General features: G+C 58.4%; 2 protein-coding genes across 2 annotated transcripts; one reads left to right on the top strand and one right to left on the bottom strand.

Moving 5' to 3' along the window:
• Positions 1–1,129: 1,129 nt before the first annotated feature.
• On the bottom strand, positions 1,130–3,478 carry LOC309682779 (uncharacterized protein; the record flags this gene model as incomplete). The annotated part of the gene is made up of 2 exons (XM_082496896.1): positions 1,130–2,199; positions 3,445–3,478. Coding segments are annotated over 2 exons (1,104 nt in total), but the record flags the coding sequence as incomplete, so codon positions are not given.
• A 16,674-nt stretch (positions 3,479–20,152) lies between these two features.
• On the top strand, positions 20,153–24,022 carry LOC309682778 (uncharacterized protein; the record flags this gene model as incomplete). Its single annotated transcript, XM_082496895.1, has 3 exons — positions 20,153–20,201; positions 21,383–21,510; positions 22,596–24,022. The coding sequence occupies exons 2-3, from the start codon at positions 21,420–21,422 to the stop codon at positions 24,020–24,022; spliced, it is 1,518 nt and encodes a 505-aa protein (XP_082353021.1). The 5' UTR covers positions 20,153–20,201; positions 21,383–21,419.
• Positions 24,023–24,848: the final 826 nt, after the last annotated feature.

Below are 24,848 nucleotides of genomic sequence, written 5' to 3'. Positions count from 1 at the left end.
GGGGAGGCACGGGAGAGAGGGGACACCCCCCCCTCCAGATTTGGGGTTCGTGGCTGGGTGGGGAGGATGCTGGTGGCACCCCGAGGGATGTGGGGGACTCATGGGTGCCCCCCCCACCCCAAAAAACAGGGTGGGGTGGGGGTGTCCATCGCCCCCAGGGGATTTGGGGGTCCTGTTGCTTCCCCCCCCCCAAACTACATTGGGGTCCACATCGCCCCCAAGGGATGGGGGGTCCCACTCTGTGCCCTCCCCCCCCCCAAAATACAGTGGGGTGCCCATCACCCCCAGGGGATTTGGGGGTCCTGTTGCTTCCCCCCCCCCCCAAAATACAGTGGGGTCCACATCGCCCCCAAGGGATGGGGGGGGTCCCATTGCTGCCCCCCACCCCAAAATACAGTGGGCTGCTTATCATCCCTAAGGGATGTGGGGGTCCCACTGCTGACCCCCCCCCCCCCCCAAAAATACACAGGGGGGGGGCACATCACAGATGACCCCATGGAGCTGACCCCCATCCTGACGTTCCAAATCTATTTTCCTCCTTCCATCTCTGACATTTTTGGGGCCACCCCCCCCCCCCCTTTTTTCTTTAGGGGGGGGGAAGAATCACCCTTTTTTATTTTCCTGTATTTTTGGGGGGGTCCCTCCATTTTTGGGGGGGTCCCTCTCTTTTTTGGGGGGGCTCCCATTGTTTTTTTTTTTTGGAGATGATGCTCCAGAGCTTCTACGGAGCGATTCCTTGTCCTCCGTCTTCTCCTCCTCCTCCGTCTTCTCCGTCTTCTCCTCCTCCTCCGTCTTCTCTTCCTCCTCCGTTTTCTCCGTCTTCTCCTCCTCCTCCGTCTTCTCCTCCTCCTCCGTCTTCTCCGTCTTCTCCTCCTCCTCCGTCTTCTCCGTCTTCTCCTCCTCCTCCGTTTTCTCCGTCTTCTCCTCCTCCTCCGTTTTCTCCGTCTTCTCCTCCTCCTCCGTCTTCTCCGTCTTCTCCTCCTCCTCCGTCTTCTCCGTCTTCTCCTCCTCCGTTTTCTCCGTCTTCTCCTCCTCCTCCGTCTTCTCCGTCTTCTCCTCCTCCTCCGTCTTCTCCGTCTTCTCCTCCTCCTCCGTTTTCTCCGTCTTCTCCTCCTCCTCCTCCTCCTCCGTCTTCTCCGTCTTCTCCTCCTCCTCCGTCTTCTCCTCCTCCTCCGTCTTCTCCTCCTCCTCCTCCTCGGTTTTCCCGGTGAACCGAATTCCGGCCGCGATCCTTCTCTTCCCCGTTGGGATCGTGGAGTCGCCGGTGCTTGAGCAAACCGGTACGAACTCCGAACCTCTTCCCGCAAATCCCGCAGGGATACGGTTTCTCTCCCGTATGGATCCGTTGATGCCGACTGAGATTCGAACTTTGAACGAACCGTTTCCCGCAAGACGGACACTCGTAGGGCCGTTCTCCCGTATGGAGTCGTTGATGGATAACCAGAACGGATCGAGCGCCGAAGCTTTTTCCGCATTCTCCGCATTTATAAGGTTTTTCTCCCGTGTGTCGACCTCGATGACGGATGAGATGGGATCGTTCGTTAAAGGATTTCCCGCAAAAAGAGCAGGAAAAGGGTTTTTCTCCGGTGTGGATTCGCCAGTGCTGAATGAGATCCGAACTTTGCCCGAAACTTTTCCCGCATTCGGGACATTTATAAGGTTTTTCGCCCGTATGGATGCGGTGATGTCGGAAAAGATTGGAGCGAGCGCTGAAACGTTTCCCGCATTCGGAACAAATATAGGGAATATCATCCGGGCGACTCCGGGAATGCAGGATACCATCAACCTTTAAGTTTTTCCCATAGGGAATTTCCATCCCGTGCAAACGTTGGTGACGGAGGAGGTTGGATCGATGGCTGAAACATTTCCGGCATTCGGGACATCGATGGGGTTTTTCCCCCGTGTGGGTTTTTTGATGGGAATTCAGGTGGGAATTCCAAGTGAAAGTTTTCCCGCATTTCGGACAGGGATAAGGACGTTCTCCGGAGTGGATGCGTTGGTGGCGGAGGAGGTAGGCGCTGTGGTGGAAGCTCTTCCCACATTCCGTGCATAAAAATCTCCTTTGATCCCTCCGGATCGAGTTCTCCGGGGTGTCGAAACCCTTTCCAGGGAGAAGGGGATGAGGCGAATCCGTTCCCGGAGGGTTTTCCTGATGGTTCAATGCGGTCACGCTAAGCCCGGCGCTGGCTGGTACTTCGCCTGCCAGGAAATTTGGGATGAGGGTGAATTTGCAGGGGGGGGAAAGAAGGGATTTGGGGAGGGATGGGGAGATTTGGGATGGAAGGTGGGATGGGGGGATTTGGGGAGGGATGGAGGGATTTGAGGATAAAGGGCTTTGAGGAGGGATGGGGGGATTTGGGATGGAAGGAAGGGATGGGGAGATTTGGGATGGAGGGATTGGGATGAGGGCAGAGAGGGATGGGAGATTTGGGATGAGGGCAGGGAGGGATGGGGGGATTTGGGGGGGATGAGGGGGATTTGGGGAGGGATGAAAGGATTTGGGATGAAGGGAAGGGATGGGGGATTTGGGATGGGATTTGGGGAAGGGTGAAGGGATTTGGGATGGAGGGATGAGGGCAGAGAGGGATGGAGGGATTTGGGGAGGATAGGGGGGATTTGGGGAGGAATGGAGGGATGTGGGATGAAGGCAGGGAGGGATGAGGGGGATTTGGGGAGCGATGGAGGTATTTAGGGAGGGATTTTGGGATGGAGGAGAGGGTTGGAGGGATTTGGGATGAGGGCAGAGAGGGATGGAGGGGGTTGGGATGAAGGCAGGAGGGATGGAGGGATTTGGGGGGCATAGGGGGGATTTGGGGAGGGATGAAAGGATTTGGGATGGAGGGAAGGGATGGGGGATTTGGGATGGGATTTGGGGAAGGGTGAAGGGATTTGGGGGGGGATGGAGGGATTTAGGGATAAAAGGATTTGGGGAGGAATGGTGGGATTTGGGATGGAGGGAGGGGATGGGGAAATTTGGGGTGGAGGGGAGGGATAGGGAGATTTCGGATGGAGGGGAGGGATGGGGGGATTGAGGGGGGATGAGGGGATTTGGGGGGGATAAGGGGGATTTAGGGGGGGTGAGGGATTGGGGAGGGATGAAAGGGATTTGGGAGGAGGGTAGGGAGGGATGGAGGTATTTAAGGAGGGATTTGGGGATGGAGGGGAGGGGCGGGGGGAATTTGGGGAGGGACGGAGGGATTTGGGACGAGGGCTGAGAGGGATGGGAGATTTGGGATGAAGGTATGGAAGGATGGGGGGATTTGGGGAGGGATGGGGCGATTTAGGGAGGGATAAAAGGGATTTGGGGAGGGATGGGGGAATTTGGGGAGGGATGGGGGAATTTGGGGAGGGATGGAGGGATCACAGCGAGTGGGGCACTGTGGGAAGGGGGAATTTAATAGGTTTTGCGGGATATGGGGGGTGGGAAAACGTGGACCCACTCACCCGGCGAAGCCGATGCCTCGCGGTTCTCCTGCATGGCCGGTGAAACTCCGTCCTCCTCCAGTCCCCCCCCCGCCCCCCAAACCAGCAAATCCCTCACTCGGTCCTTACAATTCCCTAAAAAACCGCTGACCCGGAGGGATCCAGGGATGGGCGGGAGGATGTGAGGTGCCGCAGGGGGATCCCCGTTCCGACCTTGGAGGGATAAATAAGTTATGTGTTAGTTGGGTGTGATGGTTAAAAGGGGAAAAACCGCCCCTGGAAGTGCTCCGGAGCCATTTCGTCGGTTCCTAAAGCAATTCGGGAGAGGACCGGGAGGGAAATGGGATGCTGAAGCCCAGAGGAGGGAAATTCTGAGGTTGGGGGGGGCCTTATATGGGGTTGAGAGTTGGTATTGGGGGGGGGGGGGGGGGGGGGAGGCTCAGCTCCCCTTCTGTGTCCTGGGAAAAGCTCTGGGACCGAACGGAACAGCCTTAGGGAAAAGGCAAAGCATTCCCTGGACTGGGAAAAACATTCCCAAGGAGCAGGTGGAGCATCCCGAGGATGGAACTGAGCACTCCCAGTACCCACTGGGGCATCTTTGGGGCTGGGAAAAGCGTCCTCGGGACTGGGAAAAGGGGAAAAACATCCTGAGGACGGAGCTGAGCATCCCCAGTTCCCACTGGGGCATCTTCGGGACTGGGAAAAGCATCCCTGGGACTGGGAAAAGGGGAAGAACATCTCCAGGACTAAGCTGAGCATCTCCAGTCCCCACTGGGGCATCTCTGGACTGGGAAAAGCATCCTTAGCACTGGGCAAAGTGGCCCGGGACTGGGCAAAGCAGCTCCGAGACTGGGAAAAATATTCCCAAGGAGCAGGTGGAGCATCCCGAGGATGGAGCTGAGCACTCCCAGTACTCACTGGGGCATCTCCAGACTGGGAAAAGCATCCCTGGAACTGGGCAAAGTGGCCCGGGACCGAACCCAGTACCCCCAGCGGGGCTTCTTTGGAGCTGGGAAAAACATCCCTGGGACTGGGCCGAGCATCCCCAGGACTGGGATGAGCAACCCTGAGACTGGGAAAAGCATTCCCAGGACCGGGAAAAACATCGGTACTGGGAAAAGCATCCTCGGTACCCAGTGGGGCATAGCTGGGACCGAGATGAGCAGCTCCGGTACTGGGAAAAACATCCCTGGGACTGGGAAGAGCATCCCCGGTACTGGGAAAAGCAGCCCAGAGACCATGGAAAACACCCCCGGTACCGGGAAAAACCATCTCTGGGACTCGGAAAAGCATCGCCGGACCGAGCCGAGCAGTCCTGGGACTGGGAAAAGCATCTCCAGGAAGGGGAAAACAATCTCTGATACCAGGAAAATCATCCCCGGGACTGGGAAAATCATCCCTGGGACTGGGAAAAGCATCTTTGGACCGAGCCATGGAGCCCTGGGACTGGGAAAGACATCTCCAGTACCAGGAAAAGCATCTCTGGGATCGGGAAAAACATCCCCAGTCCCTGCCAGGGCATCCCTGGAACCGAGCCGAGCATCCCTGGGACTGGGAAAAGCATCCCTGGACCGAACCGAGTGGCCCAGACACCAGGAAAAACATCTCCAGGACCGGGAAGAGCATCCCCGGGACCGGGAAGAGCATCTCCGGGACCGGGAAGAGCATCCCCGGGACCGGGAGGAGCATCCCCGGGACGGGGAAGAGCGTCTCCGGGACGGGGAGAAGCATCCCCGGGACCGGGAAGAGCGTTCCCGGGACCGGGAAGAGCGTCCCCAGGACCGGGAAGAGCGTCCCCAGGACCGGGAAGAGCATCTCCGGGATGAGGAAAAGCATCCCCGGGACGGGGAAGAGCATCCCCGGGACCGGGAAGAGCATCTCCGGGACCGGGAGGAGCGTCCCCGGGACCGGGAAGAGCGTTCCCGGGACCGGGAGGAGCGTCCCCGGGACCGGGAGAAGCATCCCCGGGACCGGGAAGAGCATCTCCGGGACCGGGAAGAGCATCTCCGGGACCGGGAGAAGCATCCCCGGGACCGGGAGAACCAACCCCGGGACCGGGAAGAGCATCCCCGGGATGAGGAAAAGCATCTCCGGGACCGGGAGAAGCATCTCCGGGACGGGGAAGAGCATCCCCGGGACCGAACCGATCAGCTCCGGTCCTCACCGGGGGATCGGGCGGAGCCTCCCCGGAGCCGCCCCCGGTACTTACCGGCTCCGACCGTCCGCCCCTCCGCTTCCTCCGGGTTGGGGCGGCCCTTTCCTGTGTCCTCCTCACACCGCCCCGACCTGCAACCGGCTCCGGGAACCGGTGGGGTTTGTTTTTTTTTGGGGGGGGGGGGAGGGGAACCGGGGAAGGGGGTGGGGGGGGGAGAGAGGGAAGTCCCCCCCATTTTTTCCACGGAAATACCGAATTTCCAAAGGGAAATCGGGGCGGGTTCATTCGTACCAGCGTTAAAAAAAAAAAAAAAAAAAAAAAAAAGAAGAAAAAAGGAAAAAAAAAAAAGAGCAAAAATGTGGGGTGGGAGCTCAGGGGGTCCCCAAATTGTCCCCCTCCCCCCCCTTCAAGAAGAAGCCACCAAATCCCCATGGCTGAAAAAGGTGGGAAGTGATGAAGCTCCTTTTATCAATTTTTTTCCCCCTTTTTCCTTCCAAATCTGGGCACAAATGGGAAAAAAAAAAAAAACAAAACAAAAAAACAAACCAAAACGCACATGAAATTTTGCTCAAATCTTAAAAAAAGCTCATTTTGGGGGGAGGAGAGGCGCTTGTCCCTCCTACCAGGAGTTGGATGGCCGTGATCCTTACGGAAGCCACCTTGAGATGGTCTGTGCTGGAAGGAGGTTGGAAGAGGTGTTGCCCGTTGCTGGACCATCCTTGGAGATACTCAAGGAGGTGGCCGTGGGTCGAGAAGACCTCGTTTTGAGCTGGAGGGTTGGTGTGGATCATCTCCAGGTCTTGACTCCAAACCTTCATCCGTTGAGGATGTGCGGGGGACCTTAGTGGGATGTTTTGGGGCCTTAAGTGAGACGTTTCGGGACCTTAATGGGACTTTTCGGGACCTTAATGGGACTTTTCGGGACCTTAGTGGGACGTTTTGGGACCCACAGCAACCCGTCTCTCCTTGCGGGTGGTGGGACCACGGATGGTGAGGAGGATGGAAGTGATGAGAGGGTGAAGACGTGTTGGACGAGACCTGAGATGGGGCAACGTGGGGTTGGGAAACGGGTGGGAAAGGGGACGAGGGGTGGTGGGACGGGGGAGGGCACGCAGCCAGGAGGTCCCACGGCAGGAGGTGCTGAGGAGGAGGAGAATGGGAGATGATTTCCCTATGGATCGTCCCTGACCACCCACCGGTGTGGCCACACCGGGGAGAAGTCTTACAAGTGTCCCAAATGTCCCAAATTTGGGCACAGGTCCCACCTCATCACCCACCAACGTACCCACACCCACGAGCGACCCTACAAGTGTCCCAACTGCGGGAAGAACTTCAACCAGAGGTCCAACCTTCTCATCCACCAGTGGGTCCACACTGGGGAGACACCCTATGGGTGTCCTGAGTGTGGGAAGAGCTTCAGCTATAGGTCCGTCCTCCTCATCCACTGGAAGACCCACAGCGGGGACAAGCCCTACACCTGCTCTGACCGCGGCAAGATCTTCAGCCAGAACTTAGATCTGACCAAACATCGCCAAATCCACACCGGAGAGAGACCCTACGGTTGTGCCGAGAGCGGGAAGACCTTCAGCCTCCGTTCCCACCTCCTCTCCCATCAGAGGACCCACAAGGGTGAGAAGCCCTACGCTTGCCCCGAATGCGGGAAGAACTTCAACGATAGCTCCAACCTCATCACCCACCAACATATCCACACCGGGGAGAAGCCCTCCAGATGCTCCAAGTGTGGGAAAGGTTTTGGACGCCTCTCGCATCTCCACCGGGACCAGAGGACCCACACGGGGGAGAAGCCCTTCACCTGCTTGAGCTGCGGGAAGAGCTTCGGTGAAAGCTCCTCCCTCGTCCGTCACCAACGGGTCCATACATGATCCTGTTTTGGGGTGGGATGAGGAGCTCCAGTTTTCCCGCCAAGGATGGGGGGAAGCAGATGACATCTTTCCCGGCTTGACGGTGGTGGCCATCAGGCAGATGACCCCAAAATCCAGGAGGAAGAAGGAGCTCAATGGGGGTTTTGGGGCTGGTGCTCAACCCCAAGATGCATGGGGCAAGTCTGATTTATTCCTTATGGTGTTTCCATCAAAAAAAAACCTTGAAGATCCACCAAAACAACCTGAAGACCCACCAAAAAAACTGAAGATCCACCAAAAAACCTTGAAGATCCACCAAAACAAACCCTGAAGATCCACAAAACCTGAAGATCCACCAAAAAACCTTGAAGATCCACCAAAACAACCTGAAGATCCACAAAACCTGAAGATCCACCAAAAAACCTTGAAGATCCGCCAAAACAACCTGAAGACCCACCAAAACAAACCCTGAAGATCCACAAAACCTGAAGATCCACCAAAAAACCTTGAAGATCCACCAAAACAACCTGAAGATCCACCAAAAAACCTTGAAGATCCACCAAAACAAACCCTGAAGATCCACAAAACCTGAAGATCCACCAAAAAACCTTGAAGATCCACCAAAACAACCTGAAGACCCACCAAAAAACCTGAAGATCCACAAAACCTGAAGATCCACCAAAAAACCTTGAAGATCCACCAAAACAACCTGAAGATCCACAAAACCTGAAGATCCACCAAAAAACCTTGAAGATCCGCCAAAACAACCTGAAGATCAGCCAAAAAAAACCCTGAAGATCCACAAAACCTGAAGATCCACCAAAAAACCTTGAAGATCCACCAAAACAACCTGAAGATCCACCAAAACAACCTGAAGATCCACCAAAACAAACCCCCGAAGATCCACAAAACCTGAAGATCCACCAAAAAACCCTTGAAGATCCACCAAAACAACCTGAAGATCCACCAAGCCAACCTGAAGTTCCACCAAAAACCGGACGTTGGGTCGTTTGGAGATTCTACAGCTTCTCTTTGACTTTCTAGAGCCGTAAGGAACGAAGGGACCGACACGTTCACGTGGAGAAACCCAAGACAGGAGCAATGGCTGCAGCTGCCCCCCGGGCAAGACTTTTTCACCCCACCCCACCCCCCCAACCTCGACACGGTTTTACCGCGCCGGCTATTTTGGGCATCCGTCGGCGCCCGCGCTTAGATTTACCCTTCAGGGAGCGAAGCCCGTGGGGGACCTTTGGGTTCGGTTGGACGGCGGGCGGGCAAAGCGGCGGCGTGCCGGAAACGCCATCGCGTCTCCCGCTCCGGCGCTCCTCCGCCAGGACGCGGCCGCTTTTAGCCTTTTACCGGTCTCTGCGGCCGTTTCCTGACACCCAGCCGATTTTTTTTGCTTGTTTTAGCGAAAAATAATGGTTTATTATTATTATTATTATTATTATTATTATTATTATTATTATTATTATTATTTTACGTTTTGTTTTTTAGTGTGTTTTTTTTATATATATATATTCAAAGAATCACCTCTTTTTGCTCACCGAGGACCTCTTTTCGCGCTCTTCATTCTTGCGGTTTGATGGTGCCCCTCCCCCTCCCCCACCCCTCTTCATCCCCTTTTTTTCATGGTTTTTTTTTTTATTATTATTATTTTTTCCCCGATGAAGACTTCCGATTTATTCCGCTTTCTTCCGTTTTCACAACCACCCCCCCGCAACTCTATTTCCAGCATTAAAATAAATCCCTACCTCTTCTTTTTCCCTATTTTTTAATTCATTAAAACCTCCCCCAAAATAAAAGTAGGAACATACACTTATTCAACGCAGACCCCCTCCCCCCCCCCCCTCCCCCAACCCCGGCAGCAATTTAATTAAGACAACGGAAATTTAATATCCATCTAAAAATAAAGACCCCCACCCCATTCTCCTCCTGGAACCCTCCACCATCCCCTCCCCCCCCCCCACTTCTGCCCCACAGATGGTCCCTCAGAACGTTCTGCTGCAGCAGAGTCAAGTCCAGGAGAGATCTTGGAGGTGGGGGTGGGGGGGGTGGGAAGTCCCTGGGTTGGACCCCCAAATGGGGTTGTGCCCGGGAGGGCTCTGCCCCATGGTGGAGCTTGTGGGGCGGGAACGGGGTTGGCAGTGGCTTCTTGTCTCCGGGGTGGGGATGGTGGCTGAGGGTGCCCCTCAGAGGTGGGCTGAACCCCTTTGGAGGTGTCCTCAACCCATTTGGAGGTGTCCTGAACCCTTTGGAGATGGGTTGAACCCCTTTGGAAGTGTCTTGAACCCCTCAGAGATGTGGTGAACCCCTTTGGAGGTGTCCTGAACCCTTTGGAGATGGGTTGAACCCCTTTGGAAGTGTCTTGAACCCCTCAGAGATGGGCTGAACCCCTTTGGAGGTGTCCTGAACCCCTCAGAGATGGGTTGAACTCCTTTGGAGGTGTCCTGAACCCATTTGGAGGTGTCCTGAACCCCTCGGAGATGTGGTGAACCCCTTTGGAGGTGTCTTGAACCCCTCAGAGATGGGCTGAACCCCTTTGGAGGTGTCCTGAACCCCTTGGAGATGGGCTGAACCCCTTTGGAGGTGTTCTGAACCCCTCAGATATGGGCTGAACTCCTCTGGAGGTGTCCTGAACCCCTCGGAGATGTGGTGAACCCCTTTGGAGGTGTCTTGAACCCCTCAGAGATGGGCTGAACCCCTTTGGAGGTGTCCTGAACCCCTCGGAGATGTGGTGAACCCCTTTGGAGGTGTCCTGAACCCTTTGGAGATGGGCTGAACTCCTTTGGAGGTGTCTTGAACCCCTCAGAGATGGGCTGAACCCCTTTGGAGGTGTCCTGAACCCTTTGGAGATGGGTTGAACCCCTTTGGAGGTGTCCTGAACACCTCAGAGATGTGTGGAACCCCTTTGGAGGTGTCCTGAACCCTTTGGAGATGGGTTGAACCCCTTTGGAAGTGTCTTGAACCCCTCGGAGATGGGTTGAACCCCTTTGGAGGTGTCCTGAACGCTTTTGAGATGTTCTGAACCCCTTTGGGGACATCCTGAACCCCTTTGAGGACATCCTGAACCCCTTTGAGATGTGCTGAACTCCTTTGGAGGCACCCTGAACCCCTTCCAGATGTGATTAAGCCCTCAGGACATCTCCTGAACCCCTTCAAGATGCGATTAAGCCCTCAGGAGACGTCCTGAACCCCTTCGAGATGCGATTAAGCCCTCAGGACATCTCCTGAACCCGTCAAGATGCGATTAAGCCCTCAGGAGACGTCCTGAACCCCTTTGAGATGTGATTAAGCCCTCACGAGATGTCCTGAACCCCATCGAGATGTGATTAAGCCCTCAGGACATCTCCTGAACCCCTTTGAGATGCAATTAAGCCCTCAGGAGATGTCCTGAACCCCTTCGAGATGTACCGCACAGCTCTCCTAAAAACCATTTAGGAGGCTGAGGCCACTAATGGTCATTAATGACCCCAACCATCCCCACTTGGGGCCCACCCCCCACCCTCTGCCTGTGGTCCCGGGATTCAATTTAAGCCCAACCCTGGGGTTTTTCGGTCCTTCTACAGGACTTCTTGGAGGAGAATCCACGTGTGGCCGCGGACTCTGCTGATGTGCCCCACGGGCCGCCATCCCAGTTTGCCGCTCGCTCGGGTGGGTGGGCCGTGGCCGTGGCCGGTGGTGCCCTACGGAGCCTCAGGGAGGGGGGGTTAATTTCATATCTTCTCCTTGGGGTTCACCAGCAGATGTTTGGAGAGGCCCCGGGGACATTCTGGGACCCAACCCTCCCCCGCGGTCCGAGTGGAGTAGCTTTTTGGGGTTCAAAAGGCGGGTTTTTGGTGCCACCACGCTTTTGGTGGTCCAAGTGATCCTGACCGAAGGGTTCAGCTGGTGAAGGTTCAACGCTTCTCTTCCTCCTGATACCTTTTCAGCGAATTCATGGGAATTCTCCGGTGGGGAAAAAAAAACCGCGGGATGAGTTGTAATTGGGCTTCCATTTGAGGTAACCCAACCGAAGGGGCAAAAAAAGGGGGGAACCCTCCCCCTCCCCTCCCCTCCCCTCCCCCCCCCAAAAAATTCCTCGGAAAACTCGATCTTGAGGTGGTTTGAAGCCCTCCGAAGCAAACGGAAGAGGAACGGCAACTTTTGCGGCTCGCGCCGAGGGAAAGGACTGCGGCACCGCACCGGGGGGGGTCGCTACGCTCTAATTTATTACTACTCATGGAAAGAAAGCGAATTTCCCCCTCCCCCCACCCCGCCCCCCCCCCAAAAATATAATAATAATAATAATAAAAAAAAGAAAAGAAAAGACGCGAGCCGTGGTGACGAGGTGAGGTGGTGTCCTCCCGTCCGTCCGTACCCCAAAAAAAAGCCGACACGGAGGGGACCGTTGACAAAACAGCACAACGACACGTCCACGCCGGTTTCGGAAGCACGGACAACACCAGAAAATATCTAAATTTCACTTAAAACGCAGTTCGGTGGGGGTGGTTTCCCCTTCCCTCCCCTTTCCCCCCCCCGCCCCCCTTCCACCACCCCCTCCCCCCCCAAAAAATATCCTCGCTAAAGCCCTCCGCGCTCTTCTCGGGGTGGCCATTGTCCCTCGTTGGCTCCGTTGGGGACCCCACGGGCGCGGTCGCTGCGTCTTCCTAAAAATTAGTCAATTATTTGAGGTTCTTGACTTCGTCCCTCTCCTTCCTCTTCCTCCCCCTTCCCCCTTTCCCGTTCGCACGGTCCTGGGCTCCGCGGGGTGATGGGGTCGGGGGGTTTTTTTTTTTTTCCTCGTGTCCTCCCCCCTCCCCTTGGTGACCTCCCCCCCAGTCGAGGTGACGGAGCCACCAAAGCGCATCGTCACACCGTGCCTTTGATTATGTTTTTGGGGGGGTTAATTTGGCCCGAAATGGCCGGCGAGCCCCAAGGCAGGGCGGGGTCTACACAGCAGCGGGTAATTAGCACGCTCGTTAACGCATATAATGAGTGCATCTCAGAGGTGGGCGTCAAAAGCCGCCCCCAACAGCAGCTCCCCGTGGACCGCCGGCCAAAATCGAGGCGAAAACATGAGATTTTGGGGTTCCTTCAAAGAAGTTTCTTCCCCCCGCGTGGGGCTGGTGGCGCCTGAAGGCAGCTCCTGGGGGGAGGTTGGGGGGGGACGAAACCGGTGGGGGTGTCCGGAGGGTGGTCCCGTGTCCCCCCTCCGACGCAAAGACAGAATTAACATCCTTGGTGACATCACAATTGTGTCAGCGGTGACATCGTGGTTGTGCCATCGGTGACATCCCGGTTGCGCCAGAGGTGACACCTCAGTTGTGTCATTGGTGGCATCATGGTTGTGCCATTGGTGACATCCCCGTTGTGCCGTCAGTGACGTCATGGTTGTGCCAGCGATGACGTCATGGTTGTGCCAGCGGTGACATCCCAGTTGAGCCATTGGTGATATCCCAGTTGAGCCATTGGTGACATCATGGTTGTGCCAGCGGTGACGTCACGGTTGTACCATTGGTGACATCCCAATTGATCCATCGGTGGCATGGTTATGCCATTGGTGACGTCATGGCTGTGTCAGCGGTGACATCATGTTTGTGCCGTCGGTGACATCCCAGTTGCGCCAGCAGCGACGTCCTGGTTCTACCATTGGTGACATCATAGTTGTGTCATGGGTGACATCCCAGTTGCGCCAGCAGCGACGTCCTGGTTCTACCGTGGGTGACATCCTGCTTCTACCTCCAGTGACATCACGGCTGTGGCACCGGTGACATCATAGCCGTGGCACCAGTGCCACCCCAGTTTCGCAGCGGGCTCGGCCGGGGAGTCAGGTGGGTCCCCAAAACACGTCACACGGAGATGGGGACAACCCTCCGGGAGCTGTTTAACCAGGCAAGGGGATGGTGCAGCTCCGCATCCCGGTGCCGCATCCCACATCCCGGTGCGCCGCCCTCCATCAAACCGCCGCGGCCCATTCCCGTTCCGGCTATTTTCGTTTTTTTTTTTTTTTTTTCCTTTTTTTTTTTTTTTTTTTTCTTCTTTTGTTTCGTTTGTTGGTTTTTTGGTGTTGGTTTTTTTTTGGTTTTTTTTTTGTTTTTTTTGCCACATCCAACATTTTTTTTTTCCGGTGGCAATTCCGGGCGCTGCCACATCCGACGCCGGTTCGGCTCCCGCTTCCCGCGGCGCTGCTTCTTCCTTAGTCGTTTTTATCCCTTTCGCTATTTTTATCGCCGATTATTATTTCTTTTTCCCCATTCCATACGTCCTTCACTTTCTTTCCCTCCTCTTCGTTTTCACTTCCCATATTTTTTCTTTTTTCCATATTTTGATATTTTTCCTCTTGTTTTTTTTTTCCGCACCTACGTTACCGCCTGTTCCTCTTGCCGATATTTTAACATATTCATTTTGTTTTCCCAATAACCACGAGCCCTTCCCATAGCACCTCCGCACCTCTTGAATTAGGGTGGGAGGGGGGTTTGGTTTTCAGTCGAAAACTTCCCGTTTCCAGTGATTTCAGCAATTCCCTATTTTTCCAAAAGTAAGCGAGCTGAAAAAGCTTATTTCGGCTTTTTCTTCTCTTCGGGGGGGGGGGGAAAATAGTCATTCTCAGCCTTAATTCTTTTTCTTCTCTATTTCTTTCGATGCGTTTATATTTTGAATGTAATCCTTTCTGTTCCTTTTAGTGTTTGTTGGTTTTTTTTTTTTTTAAATTTTTAAAAATTGTCTTCATTTATTTCCCCCTCACCCCGCTGAGAAACCCTCAATTTCCCTCCGGTAACGGGAAGAAATGGGAGAAATCGGGATTTTCAGGCAGGAAAAAGAAAAGCACCGCCACCGCCTTTTCCCGATATAGTACCGAAATGTGCCAAATCCCGTTCCGAGGGACGGAGCGAAAACAAACATAAAAATTCAGGAAAATCAGTAACAATTAAAAAAAAAAAAAATAATAAAAACAACAAAAAAACCAAAACAAAACTCGCCACAAATGCACTTTTTGCAAAAAGTCCACATGGAAAAGGATAAAAAACCAAACCAACCAACCAAAAACCCCAAACCAAACCCCGAATATTCCATGAAGTGCCCGAAAAATGACGTCGCAACATCGCGTGGTTTCGCCCGAAAGTATTTTCTTTCCGAAAGGAAAAAAATAATTCCAAATCAAAGAAAAAAAATAACAACCCCAAACCAACCAAACCCCTGACTGGCTCCATTTTTGAGGAATGATGCGGGATGAGCTCTGGGAGACGCCGCAGGAGATGAGGACGTGGAAATATTCCCCTCTCCCCGAGTCCCGGATGGGTAGAAGGTGACGTGGCGGCGTGGGAAAACCCCCGTTTTTGCCTTTTTTTCTCCCAAAATGCTCCGTGGTGGGAACAGAAGGTGGTACTTGGAGGGGGGTGATGATGTGGATCTTCATCCGATGGGGAGAAGAGGTGAGGAGATGCTCTGGTGGGCACCAACGGGAGATGTTGGGATAAGGGGTGGGGAGTGGGGGGACTGGGGTGGAGATTGGGGTCCTGGGGGGGGGGAGGCGGGGGTGGGGCTGGGATGCCGGGGGGACTCCGGGGGGTGAGCACCTCGTGCCGGCAGCGGGAGCGTTAATTAGCCATGACGGTTGATGAGTTCTGGGTGGGAACAAGTCCCCTCCAGTACCGGGGCTTTGAGGTCACCCCAGTTTGGGTGTTGGGCGAGCGGCTGGGGAGGTTGGGAGGAGGATGGAGCCACAGAAAGAAGAGGACTTTCCCATCTTCTAATTAGAGACATCATTAATTAGTCACCGAGGCTGACTGGCTCCAGGCAAGAACAACCCCCCTCAGTCATGGGTCTTTGAGGTCACCCCAGTTTGGGTGTTGGGCGAGCGTCTGGGGAGGTCGGGAGGAGGATGGAGCTGGGGCTGCAGCCAGGGTCCCTCATCCCCTAATTAGCGCGATCATTAATTAGCCACCGAGGCTGACCGGCTCTGGGCAGGAACAACCTCCCCAATTACGGGGCTTTGAGGCCAACCCCAGTTGGGTGTTGGGCGAGCGGCTGGGGAGGTCGGGAGGAGGATGGAGCCACGGAATGAAGAGGACTTTCCCATCCTCTAATTAGAACGTTAATTAGCCACCGAGGCTGACCAGCTCTGGGCAGGACCAACCCCTCCAGTGATGGGTCTTTGAGGCCAACCCCAGTTGGGTGCTGGGCGAGCGTCTGGGGAGGTCGGGAGGAGGACGGAGCCACGGAATGAAGAGAACTTTCCCATCCTCTAATTAGAGATGTCATTAATTAGCCACCCAGGCTGACCGGCTCTGGGCAGGAAGAAGCCCCCCCAACGATGGGGCTTTGTGGTCAGCCCCAGTTGGCTGTTGGGCGAGCGGCTGGGGAGGTCGGGAGGAGGCTGGAGCCGCCGCCGGGGCCGGCCACCGCTCAGTTGATGAGGGAGGAGGTCTGGGCCCCCGAGGCGGGGGGCGAGGGGAAGGAGGGGTGGGGGAAGGCGCGGGCGGGGAAGGAGAGGGCCCACGGCAGGTCCAGGGGGGGGCTGGAGAGGGACGGGATGGGCAACGGCGAGGGGGAGGCGGGGAAGGAGGGCAGCGAGGGCATGGGGGCCGCCGAGCCCCCCAACGGCGGGGAGAAGGCGGCGCCGGAGAAGGCGCCGGAGGGTGGCAGAGGGTTCCCGGCGGCGGCGGCGGCGGCGGCGGCTTTGGGCTTGTCCCCGGCGTGGGTGCGTTGGTGGCGGTTGAGGTGGGAACTGCGGCTGAAGCATTTGCCGCACTCGGGGCACTTGTAGGGTTTCTCGCCGGTGTGGACGCGTTGGTGGATGGTGAGCTCGGAGCGTTGGATGAAGCTCTTGCCGCACTCGGAGCACTGGTAGGGTTTCTCGCCCAAGTGGATGCGTTGGTGCTTGATGAGGTTGGAAGAGACGCTGAAGCATTTGCCGCAGACGTTGCACTTGTAGGGTTTCTCCCCGGTGTGCATCCGGCGGTGTTTGGTGAGGTCCGACTTCTGGATGAAACCCTTCCCGCAATCGGGACACTTGTAGGGCTTCTCGCCGAGGTGGGTCCGTTGATGTTTGATGAGGTTGGAGCGGACGCTGAAGCTCTTCCCGCACTCCCCGCACTTGTAGGGTTTTTCTCCCGTGTGCATGCGGCGATGCTTCACCAACGCCGAATTTTGCCCGAAGCTCTTCCCGCATTCGGGGCAGGTATAGGGTTTCTCCCCAGTCTGCGTCCCCTGGTGTTTGACGTTCTCCGCCCGGTAAGTGAAGTTCTTCCCACACTCGCTGCACTTATGGGTCCGCTCCGGTGCCGGTCGGGCACGGGCACCCCAAAGAAAGCTCTTCCCGCAATCGGTGCACTTACAGGGTCGTTCACCGGCGCCGGTCAACAACCGCCGGCGTTTGTTGGAGGCCAAGAAGCTCTTACCGCAATCGGTGCATTGGCAGGGTTGCTCGGCGCCGGCGTGGACGCGTTGGTGCCTCTCCAAGTGGGAACTCTGGGAGAAGCTCTTCCCGCAATCCCCGCAGCGGTAGGGTTTCTCACCCATATGGATCCGCCGATGCCGGTCAAGATGGGAACTCCAGGCAAAACTCTTACCGCAATCACCGCATTGGTAGGGTTTGCCGGCGGCGTGGCTGCGTTGATGCTGCGACAAGGCGGCGTTCAAGCCGAAACTTTTGCCGCACTCCCCGCACTTGTAGGGCTTCTCGCCGGCGTGAGCGCGCCGGTGCTTGGCCAACGCCGCGCTCTTGGTGAAGCCTTTGCCGCATTCGTTGCACTGCAAAGGTTTCTCGGGGGTTTTGGAGCCCTCGGTGCCGCGAGGAGGGGGGCAGCGGCCGCAATCGGCGCAACGGCAAGCGGGTTCGCCGGCCACGGCGTGGGTACGGCGATGCCGGTCGAGGTGGGAGCTCCAACTGAAGCTTTTACCGCATTCGGGGCAGGTGTAGGGCTTTTCGCCGGTGTGGATCCGGCGGTGCCGCTCCAGGTGCGAATTCCAGTTGAAACCCTTCCCGCAATCCCCGCATTTGTAGGGTTTTTCCTCCAGGTGTAGTTTTTGGTGCTTCACCAAACTGGCGCTGGCCGGGAAACTCTTCCCGCAGACGCCGCATTGGCAAGGCGCCGCGCCGGCACCGGTGCCGGCATGAACCCGTTGATGTTGGATGAAGGCCGAACCGACGCTGAAGGTTTTGCCGCAATCGGGGCACTTGTAGGGTTTGTCGCCGGCGTGCCGGCGTTGGTGGGTGATGAGGGTGGAGCTGAGCCGAAAACATTTCCCGCATTCGGGGCATTTGTGGGGTCGTTCGGTCCCTCGCCGGCGTTTGTTGAAGGCGGAACCGAAAGCCAAAGCTTTGCCGCAGTCGTGGCAGCGGCCGTGGCCGAGCAAAGCGCGAGGGGGGAATTTCTTGAAGCCACGGTGGCCCGATTTGCCCTGTGGCTTGCCCGGCGGCTTTCTGGGTTGGTTCTCCGGTTTTTGAGGACTGTCGCCGGGTTTTGGACCCTCGCCGCCAGTGGGACCGGTCCCTTTGGGTTTCCCCGCCGGCGTCCCTTCGGCGTCCACCTTCTCCAGCTCGCCCGGTGGTGGGTCTTCCTCTTCGTTCTCGCTCAACAACCCATCGTCTGTAGGGGGGAAAAAAGGGGGTGAGGATCCCACCCCCGTTGCCAAAAACCCACCGGTTGGCCGCCCGCATCCCTCCCCCCGTCGCGGCGGACACATCCGGCGACTTCCCCATCTCCTGCACCCATCACCCCATCGTTTTAGGGCTTCCAAAATACCCTCTTGCTCATCGGCGGTACCGCCGGCGGTTGACTTACCGGTTACCAACCCCCTCCTCCGGTGCGATTCGGCGAAGGCGGTGATGCGCGGCCAACTGATGGCGATTTCTTCGGCTAGGGGAGACAGTTGGATACCGATTTGAGCCCTTTCCACCCCAAAACCAAAAAGAAGATAAATTGGAACGCCGGGATGGCCACGGCCGAAAGCACCGGGAGCCAGAAATGGGTTGGAAATGGGGGTCCCCCTTGAATTCTGCTCCTCCCCCCCCCCCCTCCCCCCCCCAGGTTCTATTTAAACAATTTCGGTGGGTTTAAATAGCCGCTAATTAAGGTAATTAAGTGACTTTTTTTCTCCTCGAAGAAGAAGAAGAAGAAATTAGGGGAAATGATGAACCTCACCCAGGGAGATGACGCTCTCGTAGCTCTCCTGCATCTCGTCCCGGTGGTCCAGGCTGGTCCCGGTGCCGGCGCGTTTTTGGGGGGGGGGGGGACACCCACACAACGATGGGGGGGGGGAGGAGACGGGACGGGATGGGGACGGGACGGAGACGTTGTCACCGGTCCCTACAACGCAAACAGGTCCTGTTCAGGTATTGGGGTCCACCGGGGGGTGGGGGGGGGGGTGGGGGGAACACCCCGAAATTGGCTTTCCCACCCCCCCAAAGAGCGGTTGGATGTAGGGGGGGGGGAGGGGGGGGGGCCCCACATCACCCTGGGAGGCAACGGGTGTCGGGGTATGACAACCCCTCCCCCCCCCCAAAAAAAGGCTGTTTTGGGGTGTTTCACCCCAAATCACCCCCAGTAACTACCCTGCGGGTAGGGCCCCCCCCCAAGATGCCCCCCCCCCCCTCAGAAGGTTGGGGGGCAATGAAATAAGGGTTGGGGGGACCCCGGGGGAATGGGGGGGGGGGGGATGGGGGTGTTAAATGGAACCGGGGTGAAGGCGAAGGGGGGGAATTAAAGGGGGGGGGCGGGAATTTAATTGGGGGGGGGGAATTTAATTGGGGGGGGGGATTAAAATGCAACAGGGCGGGAGGGAAAATGAAAATCGCGGCGGGATGTAAAGAGGGGGGAAATTGGGGGAGGGGGGGCAGATAGAGCGGAGGTGGGTGCGGGGGGGGGATAAAATGAGATTAAATAAGACTATAAAGGCGGTGGGTATATATTTTTGGGGGGGGGGGGGGGGATGAAAACCCAACGCGGCTGGATGGGGGGGGGGAGGGGGGGGAAATCTGAGCGAGGTTGGGGGGGGGGGGGAGAGGAATAGAGGGGGGGGGGGGGATGGGCGAAGGGATGATGCCCCCTCCTCCCCCCCCCCCTTCCGAGGTTGGGGGGAGAGAGGGGGAGGGGGAGGGGGGGGGGGATATAATGAGCCGTCGGGGTGCGGTCGAGTGGGATCCCCCCCCCACCCCCCACCCCCCCACCACCACCACCCCACCCCCTCTTCCTCCCAGTTCCCGGGGGTCTCCCCCCCCATTACCTGATACTGGGAGCGGAGGGATGCGGAGGCGATGGAGCAATGGGAAGGTGGGGAGAGGGGTGGGCGGGAGGAGGGGGGGGGGGGGGGATTTGGGGATTTTTTTTTTTTTTTTAAGGGGGGGGGGGGGTTGGGGAAAGGGGTTGGGGGGGGGGGGTGGGGGGAGAAGAAGAAGCGAGGGTGGGGGGCGGCGCCGGGGCTGTTGCACGCCGGCTCGCTGAAGCTGGACACACAGGAAGGGGATGGAGCAGCCGGGACCGAGGCGGGGGGGCCCCGACAGGAAAGGGGAGAGGAGGGAGGGGGGGGGGGGGAACGGGGGGGGGGGGGGACACACCACAGACACACACACGGAGGTTAAGGGAAGGGGGGGGTGTGGGGGGGTGGACAGACACACAGACGAGCCACGAGCTGAAGCCCCCGGGACCGACGGCAACGAAGTCGCCCCCCCCCCCCTCCTTTGTGGTTGGTTGGGGGGGGGTCGCCTTGTGTCGTCGTGTGTGTGTGTGTGTTCCCCCCCCCCCCTCCCCCTCGACGGGGTGGAAGGTAACGGAGAGGTGTGTGTCGGCCCCCCCCAACATCACCCCCCAACTCCCCCCCCCCCCTCGGGGGATGGGGGATGCTCCCGGCGCCGCCCGGCTTTGTCCCCGGTCGGGGGGAGAGGGGATGGAAGAGGAGGATGAAGAAGGGGGGGGGGGGGGGGGGCGGTTGGGGGGTTGGGGGGCGGGGGGGGGGGGTCCGTCGCTGGGGGACGGGGAGGAGGGGACTTGGGGGGGATCCGCACCGTCCCGGGGGGGAACGGGGATGGGGGACCCGGGGGGGTGGGGGGGGGCATATAGCGCCGATGGGGAGCGGGGGGGTCCCCTCTGTGCCCTATAGACGCGGTGGGGAGCGGACGGGTCTCTTCTGTGCCCTATAGACGCGGTGGGGAGTGGGGGGGTCCGCCTCGGCCCATATAGAGCCAGTGGGGAGTGGGGGGGTCCCTTCTGTGCCCTATAGACGCGGTGGGGAGCGGACGGGTCTCTTCTGTGCCCTATAGATGCGGTGGGGAGCGGGGGGGGTCCCATCAGTGCCCTATAGATGCGGTGGGGAGCGGGGGGGGTCCCATCAGTGCCCTATAGACGCGGTGGGGAGCGGACGGGTCTCTTCTGTGCCCTATAGATGCGGTGGGGAGCGGGGGGGTCCCCTCTGTGCCCTATAGATGCGGTGGGGAGCGGGGGGGTCCCCTCTGTGCCCTATAGATGCGGTGGGGAGCGGGGGGGTCTCTTCTGTGCCCTATAGATGTGGTGGGGAGGGGGGGGGTCCCCTCTGTGCCCTATAGATGCGGTGGGGAGTGGGGGGGGTCCACCTCGGCCCATATAGAGCCGGTGGGGAGCGGGGAGGGTCCCATCAGTGCCCTATAGACGCGGTGGGGAGGGGGGGGTCTCTTCTGTGCCCCATAGACGCGGTGGGGTGGGGGGCGGTCCGCCTCGGCCCATATAGAGCCGGTGGGGAGTGGGGGGGTCCCTTCTGTGCCCTATAGATGCGGTGGGGAGCGGGGGGGTCCCCTCTGTGCCCCATAGACGCGGTGGGGAGTATGTGTGTGGGGGGATCATCTCCGTCCCCATTAGAGCCAGTGGGGTTCCTGCTGAACCCCAAACTTCCCCGAGTTCCCGGTGACATGTTTTTTTTCGGGGGGGGGGGGGGGGGGAAGAGGGGGGAACCGGGGGATGGTGACGGGGCGCTCGTGGCTTTCCAGGGTCCCCGGGCCACCGGCCGAGGTGTGAGAAGGGGCGATGGATCTCTGGGGGGCTGCGGAGCCGGAGGAGCCGGTGCTTTTTGAGGGGGACGGGGAGGAGGACGCCTACGACCCCCCCAGGATGCAGAGTAAGTGTCGAGAAGGGTTGGGAGGGTTCCTTCAGCCTTGGGAAGGGGATGGAGATCCTCCAACCTTGGGAAGGGGATGGAGATCTTCCAGCCTTGAGTAGGGGATGGAGATCCTCCAGCCTTGGGAAGGGGATGGAGATCCTCCAGCCTTGGGAAGGGGATGGAGATGCTCCATCCTTGAGTAGGGGATGGAGATCTTCCAGCCTTGGGAAGGGGATGGAGATCCTCCAGCCTTGAGTAGGGGATGGAGATCTTCCAGCCTTGGGAAGGGATGGAGATGCTCCATCCTTGAGTAGGGGATGGAGATCCTCCAGCCTTGGGAAGGGATGGAGATCCTCCAGCCTTGGGAAGGGGATGGAGATCCTCCAGCCTTGGGAAGGGGATGGAGATCCTCCAGCCTTGAGTAGGGGATGGAGATCTTCCAGCCTTGGGAAGGGATGGAGATGCTCCAGCCTTGAGTAGGGGATGGAGATCCTCCAGCCTTGGGAAGGGGATGGAGATCTTCCAGCCTTGGGAAGGGATGGAGATGCTCCATCCTTGAGTAGGGGATGGAGATCCTCCAGCCTTGGGAAGGGATGGAGATCCTCCAGCCTTGGGAAGGGGATGGAGATCCTCCAGCCTTGAGTAGGGGATGGAGATCCTCCAGCCTTGGGAAGGGATGGAGATCCTCCAGCCTTGGGAAGGGGATGGAGATGCTCCATCCTTGAGTAGGGGATGGAGATCCTCCAGCCTTGGGAAGGGGATGGAGATCCTGCAGTCTTGGGAAGAGGGTGGAGATCTTCCAACCTTGGGAAAGGATGGAGATGCTCCAGCCTTGGGAAGGGGATGAAGATCTTCCAGCCTTGGGAAGGGGATGGAGATCCTCCAGCCTTGGGAAGGGGATGGAGATCCTCCAGGTTTGGGTGTCCCCCCTCCTCAAACCGAGCCCATGTCCTCGGTCCTACACCAAGGACATGCCGAGACGCTCAAAGTTATGGGGCGCACCAGCCCAGCCCCCTTGCAGGTCCCATGGGAAGGGGCTCTCCATCCCCGGTAACCCACCCCACACCAGGATTGACCCCCACCTGCCATCTCCCCTTTCCCAGGGACACCCGGCGACCTCAAGACGGACCCCCCGACGGCGGGCGACCCCGAGATCGTAGAGCTGGATACGGCCACCTTGTTGGGTCACCCCGAGGAAGGTTCACCGGGCGAACGAAGCCCGACCCGGGAGACCTTACGTTGGACCGTGGTCCAGCAGATCGACTCCCCCGACGCGGCGGGAGGTCAACGCGGCAGTAAAACCGGAGCGGGAACCGGCGCCTTCTCCAACTTCAAGAGCATCATCGTGTTGCAGAAGAGTTACGAGTGCGGCGAATGCGGCAAGAGCTTCAGCTGCAGCTCCCACTTCAGCAAACACCGGCGGACCCACACCGGTGAGAAACCCTTCCTCTGCCTCCACTGCGGTAAGAGCTTCAACGTCAGCTCCAACCTCTACCGCCATCAACGGGCTCACGCCGCCGAACGGTCGGGTCCAGCCGCTCCACCGGCGCGGCCCCGGGGGTTGCCGTATAAATGCGAGGAGTGCGGGAAGAGTTTTCGCCGGAACAAAGAGTTGGTGACCCACCAACGGTTGCACACCGGTCGTTTGCCCTTCCAATGCCATCACTGCGGGAAGAGCTTCAGTTGGAGCTCCCATTTCGACCGACACCAACGCGTCCATACCGGTGAGAAGCCCTACCAGTGCCCGGAATGCGGGAAGCGTTTTAGCCGCAGCTCCCACCTCTACCGGCACCAACGCACCCACGCCGGCGGTCGCTCTTACATCTGCACCTATTGCGGGCGTAGTTTCGGTAGCACCCTCCATTTTGACCGGCACCAACGCACCCACACTGGCCAACGACCCTACAAGTGTACCCTGTGCCGGAAAAGTTTTGGCGATGGGCCGGCGTTGGTCAAACATCAACGCCTTCACCTGGGCGATGGGCCTTTCCGTTGCGAAGAGTGCGGTAAAGCCTTCGGCGCTCGCGCCCAGTACGCCCAGCATCGGCGTAGCCTCCACGGCGGCGGTGAGAAACCCTACCGGTGCAGCGATTGCGGGAAGAGTTTTTCCTGGAGCTCCCATTGGGAACGTCACCAACGGATCCATACCGGCGAACGACCTTACCAATGCGGGGACTGCGGCAAACGTTTCGGCCGGACCTCCCACCTCTACCGGCACCAACGTACCCACGCCGGCGGGCAACCCCACGTCTGCGCCGATTGCGGGAAGAGCTTCAACAGCACCCTCCACTTCCATAAGCACCAACGGGCTCACGCCAGCCCCCGGCACGCCTGTCCCGATTGCGGCAAGGCCTTCGCCGACGGTTCGGCGTTGGCGAAACACCGGCGGGTGCACGCCGACGAGAAGCCTTTCCCTTGCCCGCAGTGCGGCCGGCGTTTCGGCGTCAGCTCCCACCTTCACCGCCACCTCCAAAGCCACGGCGAGGAGGAACCGCCGGAGGAACCGCCGGATGAGCTCACCCCCCGTTAACCGGGAGAAAAGGGCGGGAGGGGGAAAGGGGAGATGGGGACATAGGGTTGACCCCCCCCCCCTCCGGGTGGCTCCCATCCGTCGTCCCCCCCCCTCCACCGCCGCGGCGGGGTGCCTCGGGGAGCACCCATGCGTGATGGGTGCTCCCAAGCCGGTGATGTCCCCCGGTGGCACCAACCCCGGCCCCCGAGGACGTAGTTTTTGTAGGGTAGAGTAGGAAGGTAGGGTAGATAGGGGAGGATGGAGATGGGGCTGGGGGAGGGGCCGAGTGGGAATTCGGGGGGGGGTGGGGTGGGGGGTGGGGGGGTGTTTGGGTGTCCCCTCCAGCAAATCAGACCTAATCCTGCCAACAGACATCAGGACATCCCAACCCGCCGCGCTCCTTCTTCGACGCGTAGTCCGGGAGAAGCCACCTCCTTGGGCGGTGGTGGGGGGAGATGGTGGCGAGAGCGGTTGGGGAGGGGTTGTGGGTTTTTTTTTTGGGGGGTGGGGGTGGGGGGGTGGGGGAGGAGAAGGGAGGGGAGAAGGGGATGGGGTTGGAGGTGGGGGAGGTGCCAGCGGCTCCTTGCCAAACCCCGAGGGACCTTTCGCACCCCAAAATATCTGGGGTGGCTTCATCCCTTGCCCAGCCCACCTTCCCCGTGCCGCCAACCTCAACCGACACCCCCCCCAAAGCCCTCCGAGACGCGCTTGGGGCGGGAGGGTGGGGGGGGATGTGATGACACCCCATCTACCAAAGGACACCGTTCGGGGCAACAACAACAACAACAACAAAAACCCCACCGACCCCCCAATTTTGTGGCTTCGTTGGGTAAGAAACAAGGCC

The sequence above is a fragment of the Vanellus vanellus genome (assembly GCF_965231255.1).
Source record: "Vanellus vanellus genome assembly, chromosome: 32".
Classification (NCBI taxonomy): domain Eukaryota; kingdom Metazoa; phylum Chordata; class Aves; order Charadriiformes; family Charadriidae; genus Vanellus; species Vanellus vanellus.
Note: the sequence above shows the minus strand (reverse complement) of the source record. Positions and strands in the feature narration are given on the sequence as shown.